This window comes from Chelonus insularis, unplaced genomic scaffold, assembly GCF_013357705.1.
Source record: "Chelonus insularis isolate UGA/USDA-ARS -01 unplaced genomic scaffold, ASM1335770v1 contig_127_pilon, whole genome shotgun sequence".
Classification (NCBI taxonomy): Eukaryota; Metazoa; Arthropoda; class Insecta; order Hymenoptera; family Braconidae; genus Chelonus; species Chelonus insularis.
The window spans coordinates 85,594-103,596 of record NW_023276367.1 but is presented as its reverse complement, the minus strand read 5'-3'; the positions used below and the strand labels follow the sequence as shown (position 1 = coordinate 103,596).

At 27.7% G+C, this 18,003-nt stretch overlaps 3 protein-coding genes, 2 long non-coding RNA genes and 2 pseudogenes across 5 annotated transcripts; 3 read left to right on the top strand and 4 right to left on the bottom strand.

The window, feature by feature from the left end:
• Window positions 1–3,518: 3,518 nt before the first annotated feature.
• Window positions 3,519–4,798, top strand: LOC118067784 (phospholipid phosphatase 5-like; annotated as a pseudogene).
• A 1,031-nt stretch (window positions 4,799–5,829) lies between these two features.
• Window positions 5,830–6,537, bottom strand: LOC118067742 (uncharacterized). The gene is made up of 3 exons (XR_004690422.1): window positions 6,340–6,537; window positions 6,194–6,243; window positions 5,830–6,089 (listed from the first exon to the last, which is right to left on the bottom strand). It is a non-coding gene; the product is annotated as an uncharacterized lncRNA (long non-coding RNA).
• Window positions 6,538–6,744: 207 nt separating this feature from the next.
• LOC118067777 (beta-TrCP-like) lies at window positions 6,745–8,138 on the bottom strand (annotated as a pseudogene).
• Window positions 8,139–8,150: 12 nt separating this feature from the next.
• On the bottom strand, window positions 8,151–10,358 carry LOC118067750 (uncharacterized). The gene is made up of 3 exons (XR_004690423.1): window positions 9,840–10,358; window positions 8,656–8,747; window positions 8,151–8,302 (listed from the first exon to the last, which is right to left on the bottom strand). It is a non-coding gene; the product is annotated as an uncharacterized lncRNA (long non-coding RNA).
• Window positions 10,359–11,768: 1,410 nt separating this feature from the next.
• On the top strand, window positions 11,769–14,037 carry LOC118067769 (exonuclease 3'-5' domain-containing protein 2-like; the record flags this gene model as incomplete). Its single annotated transcript, XM_035084702.1, is given in 10 exon segments — window positions 11,769–11,995; window positions 12,073–12,151; window positions 12,153–12,180; window positions 12,183–12,214; window positions 12,279–12,578; window positions 12,640–12,755; window positions 12,827–13,122; window positions 13,125–13,244; window positions 13,311–13,684; window positions 13,807–14,037. Coding segments are annotated over 10 exon segments (1,773 nt in total), but the record flags the coding sequence as incomplete, so codon positions are not given.
• A 211-nt stretch (window positions 14,038–14,248) lies between these two features.
• On the bottom strand, window positions 14,249–14,989 carry LOC118067734 (mitochondrial import inner membrane translocase subunit Tim16-like). The gene has a single exon (XM_035084653.1). It carries the CDS (start codon window positions 14,720–14,722, stop codon window positions 14,339–14,341), a length of 384 nt encoding a protein of 127 aa, XP_034940544.1. The 5' UTR covers window positions 14,723–14,989; the 3' UTR covers window positions 14,249–14,338.
• A 480-nt stretch (window positions 14,990–15,469) lies between these two features.
• Window positions 15,470–17,236, top strand: LOC118067725 (DNA-directed RNA polymerase I subunit RPA49-like). The gene is made up of 5 exons (XM_035084631.1): window positions 15,470–15,653; window positions 15,792–16,184; window positions 16,252–16,438; window positions 16,510–16,719; window positions 16,789–17,236. Exons 1-5 carry the CDS (start codon window positions 15,590–15,592, stop codon window positions 17,036–17,038), a joined length of 1,104 nt encoding a protein of 367 aa, XP_034940522.1. The 5' UTR covers window positions 15,470–15,589; the 3' UTR covers window positions 17,039–17,236.
• The last annotated feature ends 767 nt before the right edge of the window (window positions 17,237–18,003 follow it).

Below are 18,003 nucleotides of genomic sequence, written 5' to 3'. Positions count from 1 at the left end.
CTCTATAGTCAGAAGGTTCGCCAGTTATTTTACCGAACGGTGTTCGATTCCAATTGCGGCAAAATTTTTTTTTTATTCAAATTGCATGTAATTGCAATTTTATCATGCCAAAAATGAGTTTTAAATTTCAATTTTTATGTAAAATTTTTTTTTCAATTAATCAATGACAAATGAGAAAATATTTGAACAGGGCCATTAACCTTTTTTTGTACAAATACATTGATAATAGCCTTTTTAACAACTTATTAACAATAAAAAATTGTTTAAACAATCCGCGGCGAGTTCCGATACTTCGCCGGCAAGCTCTATCCCCACCTTTCGTACTCAAGCCTGCATTATACAATTTATAAACATAAACATGATGTCAGAGATAATATGTTAGCTCTGTAGGTAGAACACCAAGCTTTCATTTTACCGATTAGGGTTCGATCCCACTTATAGCCAATTTTTTTTTTTCATTAAAATTTTATATGATATTTTATATGAAGCTTATGATATCTAAACGTAAACAAAGCAAATGAAAATATGCTGGCTCTGTAGTCAGAAGATTCGATTTCGACATCAAAAATGAGTTTTAAATTTCAATTTTTATGTAAAATTATTTTTCAATTAATCGATGACAAATGAGACAATATTTGAACAGGGTCATTAACCTTTTTTTGTACAAATACATTGATAATAGCCTTTTTTAACAACTTATTAACAATAAAAAATAGTTTAACCAATCCGCGGCGAGTTCCGACACTTCACCGGCAAGCTCTACCCCCACTCTCTGTGCCGAAGCCTGCAGCTTATAGTTTTCAAGCATCTTTAATATTATTGATACCATAATAGCTCAGTGGTTAGAGCACCAATCTTTTATTTTGCTGGGCAGGGTTCGATCCCAGTCATAGGCAATTGTTTTTTCTTTTTTTGCTTAAGTGACTTTATATACTTATAAATTAATTCATATATTTGATTAAATTATTCTTCCAATTAATTACGGAAAACAACTTGTTTTTCTGAAAATAAGCTGAGGGTGAGGAACGAGTTACTATGAATTCTCTTTTTTCGAAAGTGTTGTCTTTAAAAGACAATAGGAATTGATTTTGAACTTATATAAGCAACCAATTATTGTATTTATATAAAATTTTAATGAAAAAAAAAGGAAAAAAAAAATTGGCTATGACTGGGATCGAACCCTAATCGGTAAAATGAAAGCTTGGTGTTCTACTCACAGAGCTAACACATCATCTCTGACATTATGTTTATGTTTATAAATTGTATAATGCAGGCTTGAGTACGAAGGGTAGGGATAGAGTTTGCCGGCGAAGTGCCGGAAATCCCCGTGGATTATTTCAACTACTTCTAAATATTTCTAAATTGCTTAAAAAAAACTACGTTCATATAGCTGTAGTAAAAAAAGTGTTTATAACCCTGTTCATATGTTTTCCGACTCGGCGTCGATCAATTACATAAATAATTGAGAAAAAAAATCAAATCGTTAGTAAGAATTCATTTTAGCATGTTAATGTTATAATTACATGCAAATCTAACAAATAAAAAAGAAAAAAAAACTTATTATGACTGGAATCGAACCCTGCCTAGCAAAATAAAAGATCAATGCTGTAACCACTGAGCTGTTATGGTTCCAATACGCTTATATATGCTTAAAAATTATAAGCTGCAGGCTTGGGCACAGAGAGTGGGGGTAGAGCTTTCCGGGAAAGTGCCGAAACTCGCCACAGATTGTTTAAACTACTTTTCAATGTTAATAATAATATGATTAACTTGTTAATAACATTCAATAACATAAAATTGTTAATACATGTAAAGATGTATAAGTTGTTAAACACAGGCTATTATCAATGTATTTATACAAAAAAAAAGTTTATGGCTCTGTTCAAATATTTTCCGACTTAGTGTCAATAAATTCAATGAGTAAAGAGAAAAAAAAATCAAATCATTATAATGGATCAATTATGGCATGTCAATATTATAATTACATGCTAATCTAACGAATAAAGTAGAAAAAAAAGTGATTATGACTGGGATCGAACCCTGCCCGGCAAAATAGAACTCTGACGCTCTAACCACATGGCCAGCATAATCTCGATATGAGTTTATGTGTATTTGTTTTTACACTACATGCTTGGATACGCCGACTTGGAATTGAGCTTTTTGATTAACATTTATACCTAATAAAAATGATAATAATGGATGAATATATGTATTTGAAGTTATTTGCAGGTATTATATTAATTAATGTTAAATGAGTATCATCATTTTCATTTATTCTAACTGCAATAGTCATCAAAGTATAAGGCATTGTGAAGTGATACACTATGTTTACATGACATACATATATTAGACGTACACACTCATACACAAATTACTCACCAAAATGCAGGGCACCATCAGTTCTGGATACGAATTGAGCATTTTTTCAATATGGATGACTGAGGTCATCTACGAGCATAATGCTGTCACCTATCGGAATTTTTTCAAACTAATTTTCCGGAGAATATTATCTGGAATACAATATTTCTAATTATTTCTAAATTATTCAATTTTATACTATGAATTGATTTTTTCGACATTCAGACAGGTGGCAAGGACTGACGCAAACACGAATTTTGGGCGAAAAACGTATAAAAATAGAATAATTCGTGATTTTTCATCTGAATGATGTGGCCGCCATCTTGGAATTTAAGCGCGGCAAGTCAATTCATAATTTTTTCATTATTCTTTCTAATTTTTTTGATAGAAATATTCACTATATACAAAAAATTGTTGTTTACGTCAGTCCAGCATTAATTCTTCTGTAATTTGGTACCTAATTTTATAGAAATAATAGTAAATTGGCGAAGAAATTAGAAATATCCCGATCCCATGTATTGGATAGGGGGAATCAGTCGCCTCTCTGACTTCAGCCTAGCCTTAAATGATTAAAAATAAAAAAAACCAATTTTAAAAGATTAAAAGAATAAAGCTTATTTTTAAAATGATCATTAGATAAAAAATCTGGGCATCATAGAATTTGATTGACAGTCAGTAAGATTATACATTTAAAGATTTAAATTTAAAAGATTGTAAAAATGCCTTTGACTGACATCTTATTGGGGACGGATGTCACGCTCCCATTTCGAAGCTGTTTCTGCGACACCTGTCGTCAATGTGATAAAATTATTATAGACACTAATATTTTCAAAAGTGAACTTTAGAGGCGCTTTTTATTGAACTCAACTCTTGTTTTCATCTCCGGTGGAAACACTCTCATCTCGATTCATGTTTTATTCAACTCGCCTCCGGTGGAAACTAAGCCACAGAGAGAAGACTTCTGGAAGAGAGTTCCTCATGTGTTTTGGTACGCTTGCGCTGTAGCGAAAAACGTGGTAGAAGGAGTAAAAAATCAGTGGTGGGGAGCCCGGAAGCATTGAAGTAACTGAGGAACTCTTTTCTCAGTTCGACAATATTTCGGAATCGGTCCATTGTTCAGTTTATTTTAAGTTTTTTTATATATAATATAAACTATATGATGGGCTGTAGTGCGAGGTGTTGATATTTCAATCAATTTCTGGTTCGATATTTTTTTACGAATATTTTTGGCATTTTTAATTGTGTAAGTTTTAATGTACATATTTTTCAGTTTTATTTGGTTTGTTTATATTATATTACTTTTATTAATCATTCTAGGACGCTAGAAAAAACAGAACCCTTTAACAGAAAAATACACGATGATGAATTATGGTTATATAAAAATCCGAAGACTGATTCTTACGTTCCGACGACTGTTTTATGGGTATTTATTCTTTATATGAATATAATTTCTATCATTATTTATTTATTAATTCTGTCAAATTTAAAAAATACAATTATGACTGTTTTCAGCCATTAGTATTTATCACTCCCGCACTAGTCATTACTTGTACTTTTTTAATTTATAAGGATAAAGTTGATTTTGCTCAAGCTGTACTCGCAGTTACGTTAGCTCTTGGTTTAAATGGACTGATTACAATGTTATAAAGATTATTGTAGGTAAGTGTTATTTACACATTTTATCATCATTATTATTGAAAATTACAAATGTTAATAGTAAAAATAACTCATTAAACTAACTGTTAATGAATTATTCATAAATCTTATTTATATTTATTATTAGGAAGACCACGACCAGATTTTTTTTGGAGATGTTTTCCTGATGGGTTAGCAAATGTAGAATTAAATTGTACAGGAAATCCGAATGAAATAAGGGATGGAAAAAAATCTTTTCCTAGTGGACACTCATCATGTATGTTATATTAGTACTGAAAAATAAATATAAAAATATCTATATCGATAATAAATTAATAAATTCTTGATATTTTTAGTTGCATTTGTAAGTTTGGATTTACTGCATTATATTTAGCTGGAAAATTAAAAACGTTCAGTCTGTCTGGTAAAGGCAATTCTTGGACATTATGTTGTTTTTTACTACCCTTGATAGGAGCTCTGTGTATTGCAATAAGCCGTACTTGTGATTATCATCATCATTGGCAAGGTATATCGATAATATCAAATATTTAACAACGTTATTGATATTAATTTCGTTTTAAATCCATAAAATTATCAATAACGAAGTTTTTTTCTACAGATGTTGTTGCTGGATCTCTTATTGGATTTTTGATAACGTATATGTGTTATCGACATTATTATCCGTCACTTGATTCTCATGTATGTTATAAATCATATATTACCATAGTGAAGCATGGAGAGTTAAAAAGTATTCAGTCTTTACGAGAAGACCAAATAAAATGGATATAAAAGTTTTCTTTTTTTACATTTTTATCCTATTCTTTCTATTTATTTTTTTTATCATACATACCGTCACTTAGACGTAAATGAAATGCTAAAAAATAAAGTATCCAAAGGATGAATGATACTTAAACTTCGATTTTCGAAAAAAATTATTTACGATTCACTAAGAACCCACAAAAATTAGAACAATAGCTACACAAATTGGAGACTAATATAAAGGTTCTCTAATAGTAGAAGATAAAAATTTTTTATTGTTACGTTTATTTGCTTTTGTATTTTTGCAAAGCAGTTTATTCGATTTTTAATTTTGTAGTAAATAAAACTATTATAGAGGATCATTAATCAATTTGATTAATTTTTCAAATGTCAGAATTAATAAATATATCAAATATTAAATTATAAAGTAGTACAACGTATTATACAGAAAAAGCTCACATTGAATGGTATTTAATGTCAATACACTTAAATTCTGCAATTAACGTTTATATTTCGTATGTCATGGTCGATTAAAGAATATCTCACTGTCATAATTGCACAGCCTTTGGAACTTGTTTATATTTGTATCTGTAAATTATCGTAGAACATAAATTTATTAAAGTTCGAAATCAGGCTATTGATATATCTTAATTTGTAGGCTGTTTCGTCATTTGAAATTTAATTATTTTATTTCACATTTACACTAAAAGATAACTAGAATAACTGAAAAATTTATTTTTATAAAATGAATAATTAGCAGAGCATCATTATTATGTGGAAAATTTTAGTAATATATTAGCAATGAATTGCTAATTTATTCATTCAGAGAAATTTATATCAGAACAATCATACAATTCATTCACAATTCATATTTCATTTACAAAGAATAAGTACGCCAAACATTCCACATTATACAATTTTCGCGCTATAAATTAATTACATAAAAATTTTTAATTACTATAATACATTATCTTATTGTATAGTTATCTTGTACGTATAATATTTTATCCAATTTTTTGAAAAAATTGCCCATTATTCTTCTGCTGATTGGGAAATTTCTTTTGTCATTTAACGTATAATAATAGAAAAAGTTGGTTTTTTAATTAAGAAATGACAAATTTCTCTAATTTCGCGATAGACAAAAAAATTTTTTCTCACATTCAGTTCATCTTTACATTCCATGTGCATTTTACATGATTCAATTCATTGTTGATCAATAAATATCCATTTAAATTCATTATCTTAATATTTTTTTATTCCATTTTTGTTGGGCACTAATGTTATTTATTCACAGATCCCAAGTGAATACATTAAGTATTCACTTATTTACCACAAATCTAAAAACAACATCATAACATCAATTTCATAACTCTTGAAAAAAGAGAGTATGAAAATTTCATACATAATTAATTACATTAATATTTGTTCGTTAATTACTTACATTCGTATCACAATAAATGATTAGATCAGTTTTCATACGTCACTCAAATGCTAAAATATTTAAAAATAAAAAAAAAAAATTTTTTAAATTTAAAGTTAACAGAATAAAAAGTGAATGTATCTAAAATATGTATTAAAGTTACATACGGGATGGAGATCTGGTATCAGCTTGATTAGTATTCGATGGTGGATTCGGTACAGTAGAACTACTAACAGCATTATTTTCAGATCCATTGCAATTAAGAAAATCCCAAATAAGTATGGTATCATCGTGGGACGAAGAAACTATTTGAAATTCATCAAATTGTAAACGGAAAACCCGTCCTGTATGTTCCTAGAGATTAAAAGAAATAAATTAGTTCAAAACATTGGATTTTACGAATTATTATATTATTTTTGTTTTTACCACTATGTACGTAAACAAAGTGTACTGGCAAGTGCTCGAGGATCTAGAGCAGCAACTAAATCCCATACTTTAATTTACTAAAATACAGTAAAAATCAGATTAAAAAACTGATCTAGAGTTAAAAGTCAATTGAAAGAAAAAGATAGTTACCCATCATAGGCTCCGCTAACAATGTGTTTTCTATCAAATCTTATACATCTTACTAATTCTTCATGCCCTTCAAGAACACGCAAACACGCACCACACTCAACATCCCATAGTCTGATAGTATTGTCGCTACTACCACTAACCACTAAGCGATCTCTATATTGCAAACACGCAATTCCCCGTTTGTGGCCGTTTAACGTTCGTACAAATTCACAACTTGAAGTGTTCCATACTTTAATTGTCCTATCACCACTAGCTGACACTATGTATTTTTCGTCAAAATCCACTACGTTAACAGCTGCCCGATGGCCGACTAATACCCTACGTAAAGCAATTTCTGTTTGCGATGTCATATCCCAGACAGCTATTGAACGGTCCTACAAATAGAAATTGTTATACTTTATCGTACTATACATTAATTCAACATGCAAATACGCCGTAAATATTATAAAGATATGATGAATAATAAAGAGAAATTAATGAAATATTTTAAGCATAAATAATCGAAATCTTTTTTTATTACCTTGGAACAAGTTACCATCATTCCATTATTGAATCTTAGATGCAATACAGCTTCACAGTGATGTATCAAAGTATTAACCATTTCTCCGGTATTAGCATCCCAAACTCGGACTGTACTATCGGAAGAGCCAGATATAATAGCTTTATCATCATATTGTAAACAAAGTACAGAACCCGTATGACCAGTTAAAACTTTTATACACTGTAATGTATTTCGATCCCAAATTTTAATAGTATGTCTCTCAAACCAGAAACTATTTTTTGGTCATCGTACTGTAGGCAATAAACACCTTTGGAATTTCACTTCGGCAATTAATCTTTTGTAATTTGTGTTTCCCCATTCGCCAATTGTTATCAATACTTCAATATCTTTTACAATATTTGGAAATAGATTCCTATAAAATGCATGATCACGATAATTTTCACCTGGTCGTGGTTTAAATAAATGTTGAATCCTGTAATTTTAAATCATATTTGAAGTTCAGTTTTTTATAGATAAAAAAATTGTTTAAAATATTTTGTAATAAAAACCATCCACGTCTTTCAGCTAATCCTCGCCAACTGAATCTGTTCGTACTTTACGCTCAATTAGCTTTTTCCAAAGCATTCCTTCACTAATTACCCTATACCACTCTTTACATACAAGTTCCGCTGCATAAAGTGAATCAGCATCTAAGTAAGATAATATACTTTCTGCTACATGATCTAATCCTTTTCTAAAAGAAAGAAAAAATAGATTTATAAAGCTGTATTCTCTGTTATTTGTCGAAAAATATATTTTAAATTAACTACTAGGTAATAACGAAATAAAATCCCTTTGTAACATAGGCTTGAGGAAAGTATTGATATGACCATGTTGATAATGACACATACGTGTAATAATTGTTCTACAAAATGAACTTGCTCTGGTTCACTCCATCTTTCAAAATATTTCATGCACATTTCCCGTTCTTGAGTATATTGGGTTGTAAGATTCATTGTTTGAGATAATGGCTCTTTTTTACGACTGGGATCATACAATATCGTCATTGAATACTGAAAAAAAAATAAAATTTATTAATGTTTTTTCTTCCTGTATCAAATAATAATTATTTTTATACATATTAATAGACAATTATTTCATTTGAATAAGACTCAAACATACTATTAGAACAACATTTCCCATATTTTAAAATCGTTATTTCAAAATATCAACGCAAACTTCTAATTCCTGATGTTAATATTCGTCTCAATATATAGATTTTATTTAGAATATATCATTACTGGTTCAAATCTTTATTATAATCATTATTAAAAAGTTGAACATATTTAAAATTGTGAACTTATATAGAACACGATAAAATTATTTTTTTATTAAATAATACAACAAGCAAATAGGTTAGTATTACCTATAATATAAATTTTGTGGTTCTTGGCCTCACTTGTTCAAGCAAATTCTTTTATGTACTGTGGACAGTATAAATTACCCAGTTTTACGAGACTAAGTCACCAATTGGTCCAGTTTTTTTGTTGCATCATAATTAATTTTTGAAAAATTAAATAAATTTATAATAAGAAAAACAATGATACAGTGGAACAAAAAATAAGTTAAGATATTTAGTCTCACTTTTTAGATATTTAATTTAATTTTTGAAAAAAAAATATCAAAAAGTAATAACCAATAAACATTTTTTTAACCTGAAAAACATTTAAACTTAAATCATGAAATTATTTATACCTAGTTATTCTTGACAAAAACATGAGTTTTGTCATTGTATGTATAGGAGCAGGCGCGTATTGAAAGAATAATTAAGCAAAAACATTGATTTATGGTTATAACGGCATCTCTTTGTTTTTTTAAAACAATAAAAATTCGTAAAAAAAATTTTTTTATCAAGATTAACTTTACAATAAAGATCATTCAAATTAATGGTACATGTAAAAAATGTACTTTCCTATAAATATTAAATTTATTTTGAATTATATTAAATTTTAAAGGAATTATAAACAAAAATAAAATACTTTTTAAAAATTAAAAAAAAAATCACTAATGAAATATAATTTACAGTAAAGATGGATGAAAAAATTCAAATAATCGGTCAATACACTGTTAGAAAAGAGCAATATTCAATCAATTATCCGTATATTCAATTTCAGTTTGTTTATTACTCTTTACGAAAATTTTTTTTTGATTCAGTAAATTATGTCGATGCTAAGGAAAATATCTCAGTAATTTAATACAATAAAGCTACTTAAATTTGAAAATAATTAGATAATAATTATTTTTACATATTATTAATATAACGTATCTGTATGTATATATATCTAATTTATTTAAATAGAAATAAATACATATGTAATTAGTAGTTTATTAGTCATATCAACATAAGATGATAGTATTGGAAAGGTAATAAAGTAGTGGGAGAAAATGGATTAGATGGAGAAAAGAGAAAGAGACTAGGAAAAAGGGGAGGGGGAAAGAGTGGAACTAAAAGTACTGCAACTAGATAAGATGTTTTTAAGGATATTGAAAAAAAATTAAGACCAGTTTAACGATTAAAAATTCAATTTACATGTTATAACTTTGATTTACCGGATTATTTGTATTCGTATCTTCGAGAATTTTATCTGTCTCCATGTTGATCATTTTTCAACACTTGGGGTCTTTGCACCCCTACCTTGAAGGCTTGTGCACCCTAAAATTGCTTCTAAATGTTTATAAGAATTTATTTGTGGATACTTTAAAACTATTCTTTTTTTCTTTTTAATAAACAGATGCACACAAAATTTAAAAAATTGCAAAAGCTTATTTAACTACTACACTCTCTCAAAACGATGAATGACGCTCGTTAGGCATCGCCATGCACAGGAAGTTAATGTAGAATTTCACCAACACAACGAATTATAAATGACCATGTTATGATTTGATACTCCGATACATTTTATTACAATGTAAATGAAATATATATGTATATGTATATATATATGTATAAGTTTAAGTATGAACAATTAGTTTAAAAATGAACGGGAGCACTTTAAATGAAAGTAAAAATTCCTTTTTAATGGTCATAACGGTCATAAGCAGACGTAAATGACAAAGTACTAATCATGTCGAAGAGTATAGTTAAGTCGGTAATGAGTTTACAATGGTAACCAATGCTGCACAAGATGGCGCTCAACAACTTTGAATTTGGAAGTTTATCCTCGATGCTCGAAAACCATGATTCAGCACGTTAATGTAAATTTAACGCAGTTTGCCATATTTCAGCATAAATTGTTATATCAAAACACCAGACTTGAGACAACGAGACGACTCTTGAGGAATTATATTATACACATAATACATATGTCATATTATCATTACATTCAAATAAAAAAAAAGGAACAAAAAATAACTTCATCAATAGTCATCGTCCTACTAAATTTATTGAAGTTTATGATGATTTAAAATTTTGCTAATATATTTTTTCCAATCTTTGTCAATGAAAAAAAACTTTTAAAAAGAACACTTTGTTGCTAAAAACTCCCAAATTGGAAAATTGCTATAGCTTGATTTATAAGTCAATTTATTTAACAAAAAAATGTTAAAAACTATATGAAAAAGGAATTTAAAAAATCTCTTATAATATAAGAGCTTAGATTATCAGAAAGACAAAATATGTTATAATACATTTTTGACATTTTTGCAAAAATTACATCTCTTGGTATCGTAAAATCCCTATTTATTTTTGTTGGTACGGCTAGAGAAGAGAGACCATTGGTCTCTCTTCTCTGGTACGGCTTTATAACAAATGATAAAAAAGTTTCGCTCTTTACCCCAAAGTGTAAAAATGCTAAATTACTTTATTCAAAAATATGTACAGTACCGGACATGAAGAACATGGAGAATATAACATGTTATATTCTCCATAATGAAGAATATAGACTATATTTTTCATGGTTATACATCTGATTTTCCTATACCCTCCTATACAAAATTACACAGTATTTACATATGTCCGGTACTGTATACTGTACATACTCGATTGAATAATAAAATTTCTAACATCTGATACAATTTGCGTTTACCTCAATAAATAATCAAGTTTTTGAAATTTGGCTACAATGTAAATTTCATTCATCCAGTAAAATTTTTTGCAATGTCCATAAGCAATTGTGATTGGACAATTAACTTCAGGCCACATTGTTAGTAAACATTAGATTCATCGAGGAACAACCGAGTCTGGCAGTCGCACAAATTTCTTCGTTTAAATATGACTGAATCTTTATTTCAAGGATAATAATGTGATAGTTTAATAAAAGTTTAACCGATTTTTGTACTTAAAAACACTAATTTCTAATTATTTTCTAAATACGTTAGCGACATTTCATATATTTATAAAAAAATTAAATGATTATCTAAATTATTTGTAAATAAAATCCGTACTATAGATAATTATTATCAATATTAGTCAATGAAAGTATTAATTTATTGAAGTGAAATTATATTGTTGAAATTCTTAAAATATTTAAAAATGTTTTTATATGTTTAACGGTCGGCCTAGTTTTTTTGGCTTCTAAGCTTCGTGAGAATGTAATTCACAGTGTCAAAAATTTATGTCATAATGTTATTTCTCATAAATCCAACATTAGTGATGATAATAATAATAATTATCAAATTATTAATAAACAAGCACTCATTTCGTTAGATAAAATTATTTTGGCTGATTCTCCGGAAAAATGTGATTATGCCATTCAACAAATTTACTGGTATTTTCTTTCTTGTTTACCCATCTATTCAATAAAAGTTCTTATTTGTTGTTTACATTTGTTTTGATTTATTCCAGTGACTCAACTGATAATGTGTTGGGATTCGATTGCGAATGGGTGAACGAAAGTTCTGTTTCTTTGCTTCAATTAGCAACCCCATAATGGACTTTGTGCTTTATTCCGTCTTGGAAAATAGGATATGTTCCATTGAAGCTCAAGGTATATGTAAAATGTCCATGAAATATTAAACAATAAAATAAAATAAATTATTAATCATGTTTAGGAGTTATTGGCAAATAAATGCATTATAAAAGTAGGTGTAGGATCATTTGAAGATGGGAAAAGATTAACCAGTGATTATGGATGTACTGTCGTAGGGACAATTGATTTAAGATTATTAGCGAATCATTTAGAAATTTCTAGTCATCAAAATTTATCTGCTCTTTGTCTTCAATATCTTGGAATCGAATTGAATAAAACCTATGAAGTAACATGTAGCGACTGGAATGCTATTTCTCTGACTGATGAACAGATTGAATATGCAGCTTCAGATGCTATAGCTTCTGTTTTAATTTTCTATCAGGTATTTTATATAAATTAATCAAACTATTAACGTTTGATTAAAATACTCTTCATTTGATTAGATGAAAAAAGTAGCAGATAAAAAACGCTCAACATGGAAAAAAATTGTAATATTTATTAAAAAAACATGGGCGAAAGGAACATATTGTGACTTACCTGAAGGAATATTAGATACAAGGTATTTTTTAAGTTATTTATGGTACACATTGTTTTTTTTCATTTATACAATTTTTTATTTTTATTCTTTAGATATAGAAGTTCATCTCAAAGTTCAAATGGTAAATTACAATCTAACTCAAATCAATGCAGTGAAATGAAAAAGCAGAATGTAGAACTTTCTGAAAAATTGAATATATTCAAAAAACCTAGTATTCCAACACGAAAGGAGCCTCTATATCATAATTGTTATTTACAAGCACCAGATGGTGAAACATTATGTACTTGTGATCGTAAAAAAGCCGAATGGTACATCAATAAAAATTTAGGTACTAAAGTGAATGATGATCCACTTACTGTGAAACTGAATTTTGAACCATCTGGTCGCGCTTTGGTGAGGTTGGACGATATTACACTCAAGTAAAAGTCAATCAATGTGTTGTGTGTGGTGCCTCGGATAAGTTTATTAAGAAAAACGTTATTCCCAGAGAGTACCGCAAATACTTCCCATGTAAGATACTTTTTATAGATTTTTTTCAATTTTTAATTATTAAATAACCTAAATAATTTTTTGTAGTGGTTATGAAAGCACATCAATCACATGATGTCCTTCTTCTTTGCCCAACTTGCCATGAGAAAAGTAATAAAAATGATTTAGATATGAGGAGAAAATTAGCAGTTATGTGTGATGCACCATTATCAAAAGCAATTTTACAAACACGAAATGATCAATACAGAAAAAAAAAAGAATTAATATCAGCAGTGAAGGCTCTAAAATTTAGTTCTTCGATTCCACCTCAACGCAAGAGAGAATTAGAAATTCGCATTGCAGAATACACAAGTCAATCTAAAGCACCTTATGATTTAGCTGAATTAGTACAAAAACGAATTAATAATGAACCTGTTACATCGACGTCTCACCGACAAATGAGACCTCCACACGGGTTAAAGGTTTGAAATATAGTCTATGTTATATACGTAAAATTATAAAATAGTATATTTTTCAATTTAAATAAATTTATTGAATATTTTATTGAAATATATTCAAAATGTAAATGTTTTTTTTTAAATAGGTAGTTCAGTATTTTACTAATTCTGAAGGAGGACTTGTAACTTTAGAGAGAATGTGGCGAGAACATTTTTTGACTACAATGCAACCACAATATCTACCAAAACTTTGGTCTGTTCGACATAATCAGGAGAGATTAATGATTCGTCAAACACAAAATAGAATTGAACCGGAAGATGCTAAAGTAGCTGGTCTTTCAAGATGATAAAATTGAAAAAAATTTAATTTCAAATTAACTTATAATCAAAATGATAATATAATATATAGAGATAACTTATAAGTATAAATTAAATATTTGTAATAATTTATTATATAAATACAATTTTCATTGTATGTACTCGTATAAGAGCGAGTACGTGATTTAATATATCCATAAAATTAACCTCAGTTACAAATTCTACTTTTAGACGAATAATTTAAAAAAAATAAATAAAATTTTCAACTTATTTTTATTTCTTATCATTTAATTATTCAATAATGTTGAGTACTACTATTTACAAAATTCATGTTCATTAAATCCTAGAGTCACACAATGGTTACACATTTTTTTCTGTCGTCTGATCATTTGTAGATTGAAAATGTTTCAACTCTGCATCGATTCTTTCTTTCGCTCTAACAACTTTAGATTGGAGGTAAAAAGATCCACCTTTTGATCTATCATTGGCATCAAATAAGTATTTGTAATTTTTTTCAATGGCATCTTTTTGAGTAGGTTTTTCAACGTTTAAGATACGAAGAGCCTCTTCAAGTGATATTCCAGTTTTTGTTGTAGTTGTAGCACTTTGTGTACCTTTTACACCACCACCAGCACGTTTTGCTGCTTCTTGGCTAGCCGCTATTTCTTGGCGAAGTGCTCGGGCAAAAGCTTTACCAATTATTTGGGTCCCTAGGACAATTATTTGGGCTAAGTATTTGGCCATAACGATTCACTTAATGGATGTGTTGTTGGTAGTCGATTATTTATCTCATAAATTATTTTAAAATAATCCAGTGGTTTGAGTTGTAACTTTTTCAGGTTATATCATTTGAACATCGATTAAACTCGAAACATTTATTGGCTAATTATAGTTTGAATTTTAATCATTATTGTAATCATGAATTGTTGAATTCACGTCAGTATTAAAATATTCAACTGACGAATTGTAATTAACAAAAAACAAGAGAATAATCTTTTTTAACAGTAAAAATTTTTTTTTGAAGGTCAACAATGAAAAAAAACATGTGTATATAAGCAATAAATTAGCGCCAGATTTCAATTTTTTTAAATACATTTTGAAATAGAATATTGGTACATTTAATGGAAGATTTATATGATTAAATAGTTTAAATAGATTAAATAAACAATCATTTAATTTATATAGAAAATTCTGATATAATTGAATAAAAATTTTTATTATTTGTATTAATTATTTAAAGCCATCAACTGTATAACAAGAAAATTTTATTTTTATGTAATATTTTTGTCAATATGTTGTCGACCCTGACAATCTGTCTTTCTCATTCCAAAAACGGTCCGAAAGACTTTAAAGATATGAGAGAGAAAGCCTCTGTTGTTGGGAAGGAAATATAGGAAATGCTCAATCCTTATATATATGTATATTTAGTTTGACCCGATAAAAGTCTCAAGAGAAACTATTGTAAATATATAACCAATCGATGGTTAGAAATCAGCCCTGATTAACGTGAATTTCGCTTTGACTTCGATGAATATGAATAGCACATGTTCTGTTTTATTTGAATACTACTTGATTTAATATTAATAAAATAATATTATATGAGTAAAAAAAATGAAGCATCAAGGTGTAATAAGTGATGTGGTTATAGAGTCTAATAAAATTCAACCCAGTATTGGTATGTGAATGTTTTTAAAATTATAAATATTACATTTCTTTTTTCATTATTATTGCTGGAATTATTAATAATTAAAATGAATGTAGTTTTTTTATACAAATAAGTAATACAATCACATCGAATTATATATATTTCCAGTATCGTTTCCAAATGGCATTGTTAAAAATGAACAATCTTCAAAATTGCAATGTGGTTATTTTAATAAAAAAGGAGAAAATATACTCGCTGTAGCAACTAACAAGATAGTTTATAAAGGTTATTCATCTATTAATGAAGAAGATAAAACTTATACTATGTTAGGTATTTTTAACAAAAAAACTGGGAAAGTTAGATTAATTAATGTTGAGCGTTGGCAAGTATCGCCTATACTAGATAAACAGCTTGACTGCAGCGTTCATTTGAATGATGATAAATCTGTTTTACTTAATAAACAATTCGGTTCGAAAAAAACAAAAAGAAGAACTATTCAACTTGGAAAAATGAAAATTAGTATAGATGCAGTGAAAGATCAACTTGGAAAAACAGCAACTAGTAAGTATTGAGTTTGCGACTAATGAAATCTTTATTATCATCAAACATAATAATCTATCATTTTCAGATGTTCAAATAAATAAAAGGGATTTGACTCAGAAAATAAATAATCAAATTTCAAACAATATACCACCATGCAACAGAGATGCACAGTCACCAACAGATGTATATAATTTATATGATATCATACCTGAAGAGAAACTCAAACTCATTATCGATAAAGTTGGGGAAATTTCAGTTAATAATTCAGAAAGGTAATATTCTTATGCCTGCTTTGATTTAGCTTTAAATTGAGATAATAGTTTTTGTTCATTTTTCATTACAGATCTCGATTTTACGTAGATACTTATCAATCTATCGTTAATGATTCACTGAAAAATCATAAAATAGCTGTGTTAGAATTTATTTATGGAATTAATAAATGGATGAATATGAATATAAGAGATGCCAAAAAGAAAAGTTCTGAAATTTCACCATTTCCAGAAATTAGTAATTTTATTATTGAAACATACAGTGTACTCAGTATCAATGGACGGTATGAAAATTATTTTTTCTTTATTTCTATTAAATCAGTTTTATACTGATTATACATTTTCAATTTCAGAACACGACCAATTACTATGAGAGATAAAGGTATAATTCATTGCATCATTTTGGCCTTGATGATAAATAATTTTAAATTGGATTTAGAAGTATTTAGTAAATGTTTTCACTCTACTTTTGGTATTAAAAAACTTCTCGAATTAGCAAAAATTGTTGGAGCTGTGCCATTGAAAGACGATAAAAATGTTATTGTATTGAAAGTCCCACTACCGCCACCTGGAAATATAATACCACGATTTAAAAAAAAATAATTGTAATATTTTACTTTTACAGAAAAGTAAATATATAGTAAGGAAAAATAATTCAAGTAACTTGTGACAGTCAGTTTAATATTCTACAACATTACCTTTTCAAACAAATAAAATTCGAATTTGTATTATTTTTACTATTAAACATTATCTATTTAAACACTAATAACAATCATAAATTATCCTTTTTTTGTTTATATGACCAGGTGACTTTTTTAAATTAATATATATTTAAAATAAACAAAAATAATACGGTTTATATTTTCTTTAGAACATTCGCCAAAACTTATGTTTGAATTCTATATTTTCAACAATAATAATAGATAATCCATTTAATTCTCATTTTAATGGCTCTATTGTAAAATGATAATTTTGTATAGTCAAGAAATACATTAATGAAGTTTTTAATATTAAAAAAAAACCATTCAACAATGTTCATTATTTCGAAATGATTTATTCTAATATCATTTAAAATAATATTTCCTGTAATGTATTGACCCTATTCGATAATTGATTTAACAAATTTTGCATAAATCATAAAAAAAAATTGCATATTTTATGAAAATAATGATTTATGCATATTTCTTCTAATCTACGTTGTTGATAATTAAAACTAAGTGAAGGTATTCGATACGTAATTAGCTTATATTGGGAAACTGTAAAGTACTGAGTTTATTTTATGTGCAATCATAAGCTATAGATATATTATGTTATAATATAAAATTTATTGAAGTTATTAATATAAACAATTATTTTATTAACTAATTTAAAATATACATTATATCAAAACATTTCAATTTTACATATTTTGAATATTGATCAACCTTATTTTGACACTAACCGTTATTGAAAAATTAGCCATTGATATTATTTACGATCATTTTATGTTAGTTTTATTTATTTATTTATTTTTTTTCATTCAAGAAATTATAACACTAGATAGAAAGAAAATCCACATACAATTTTAT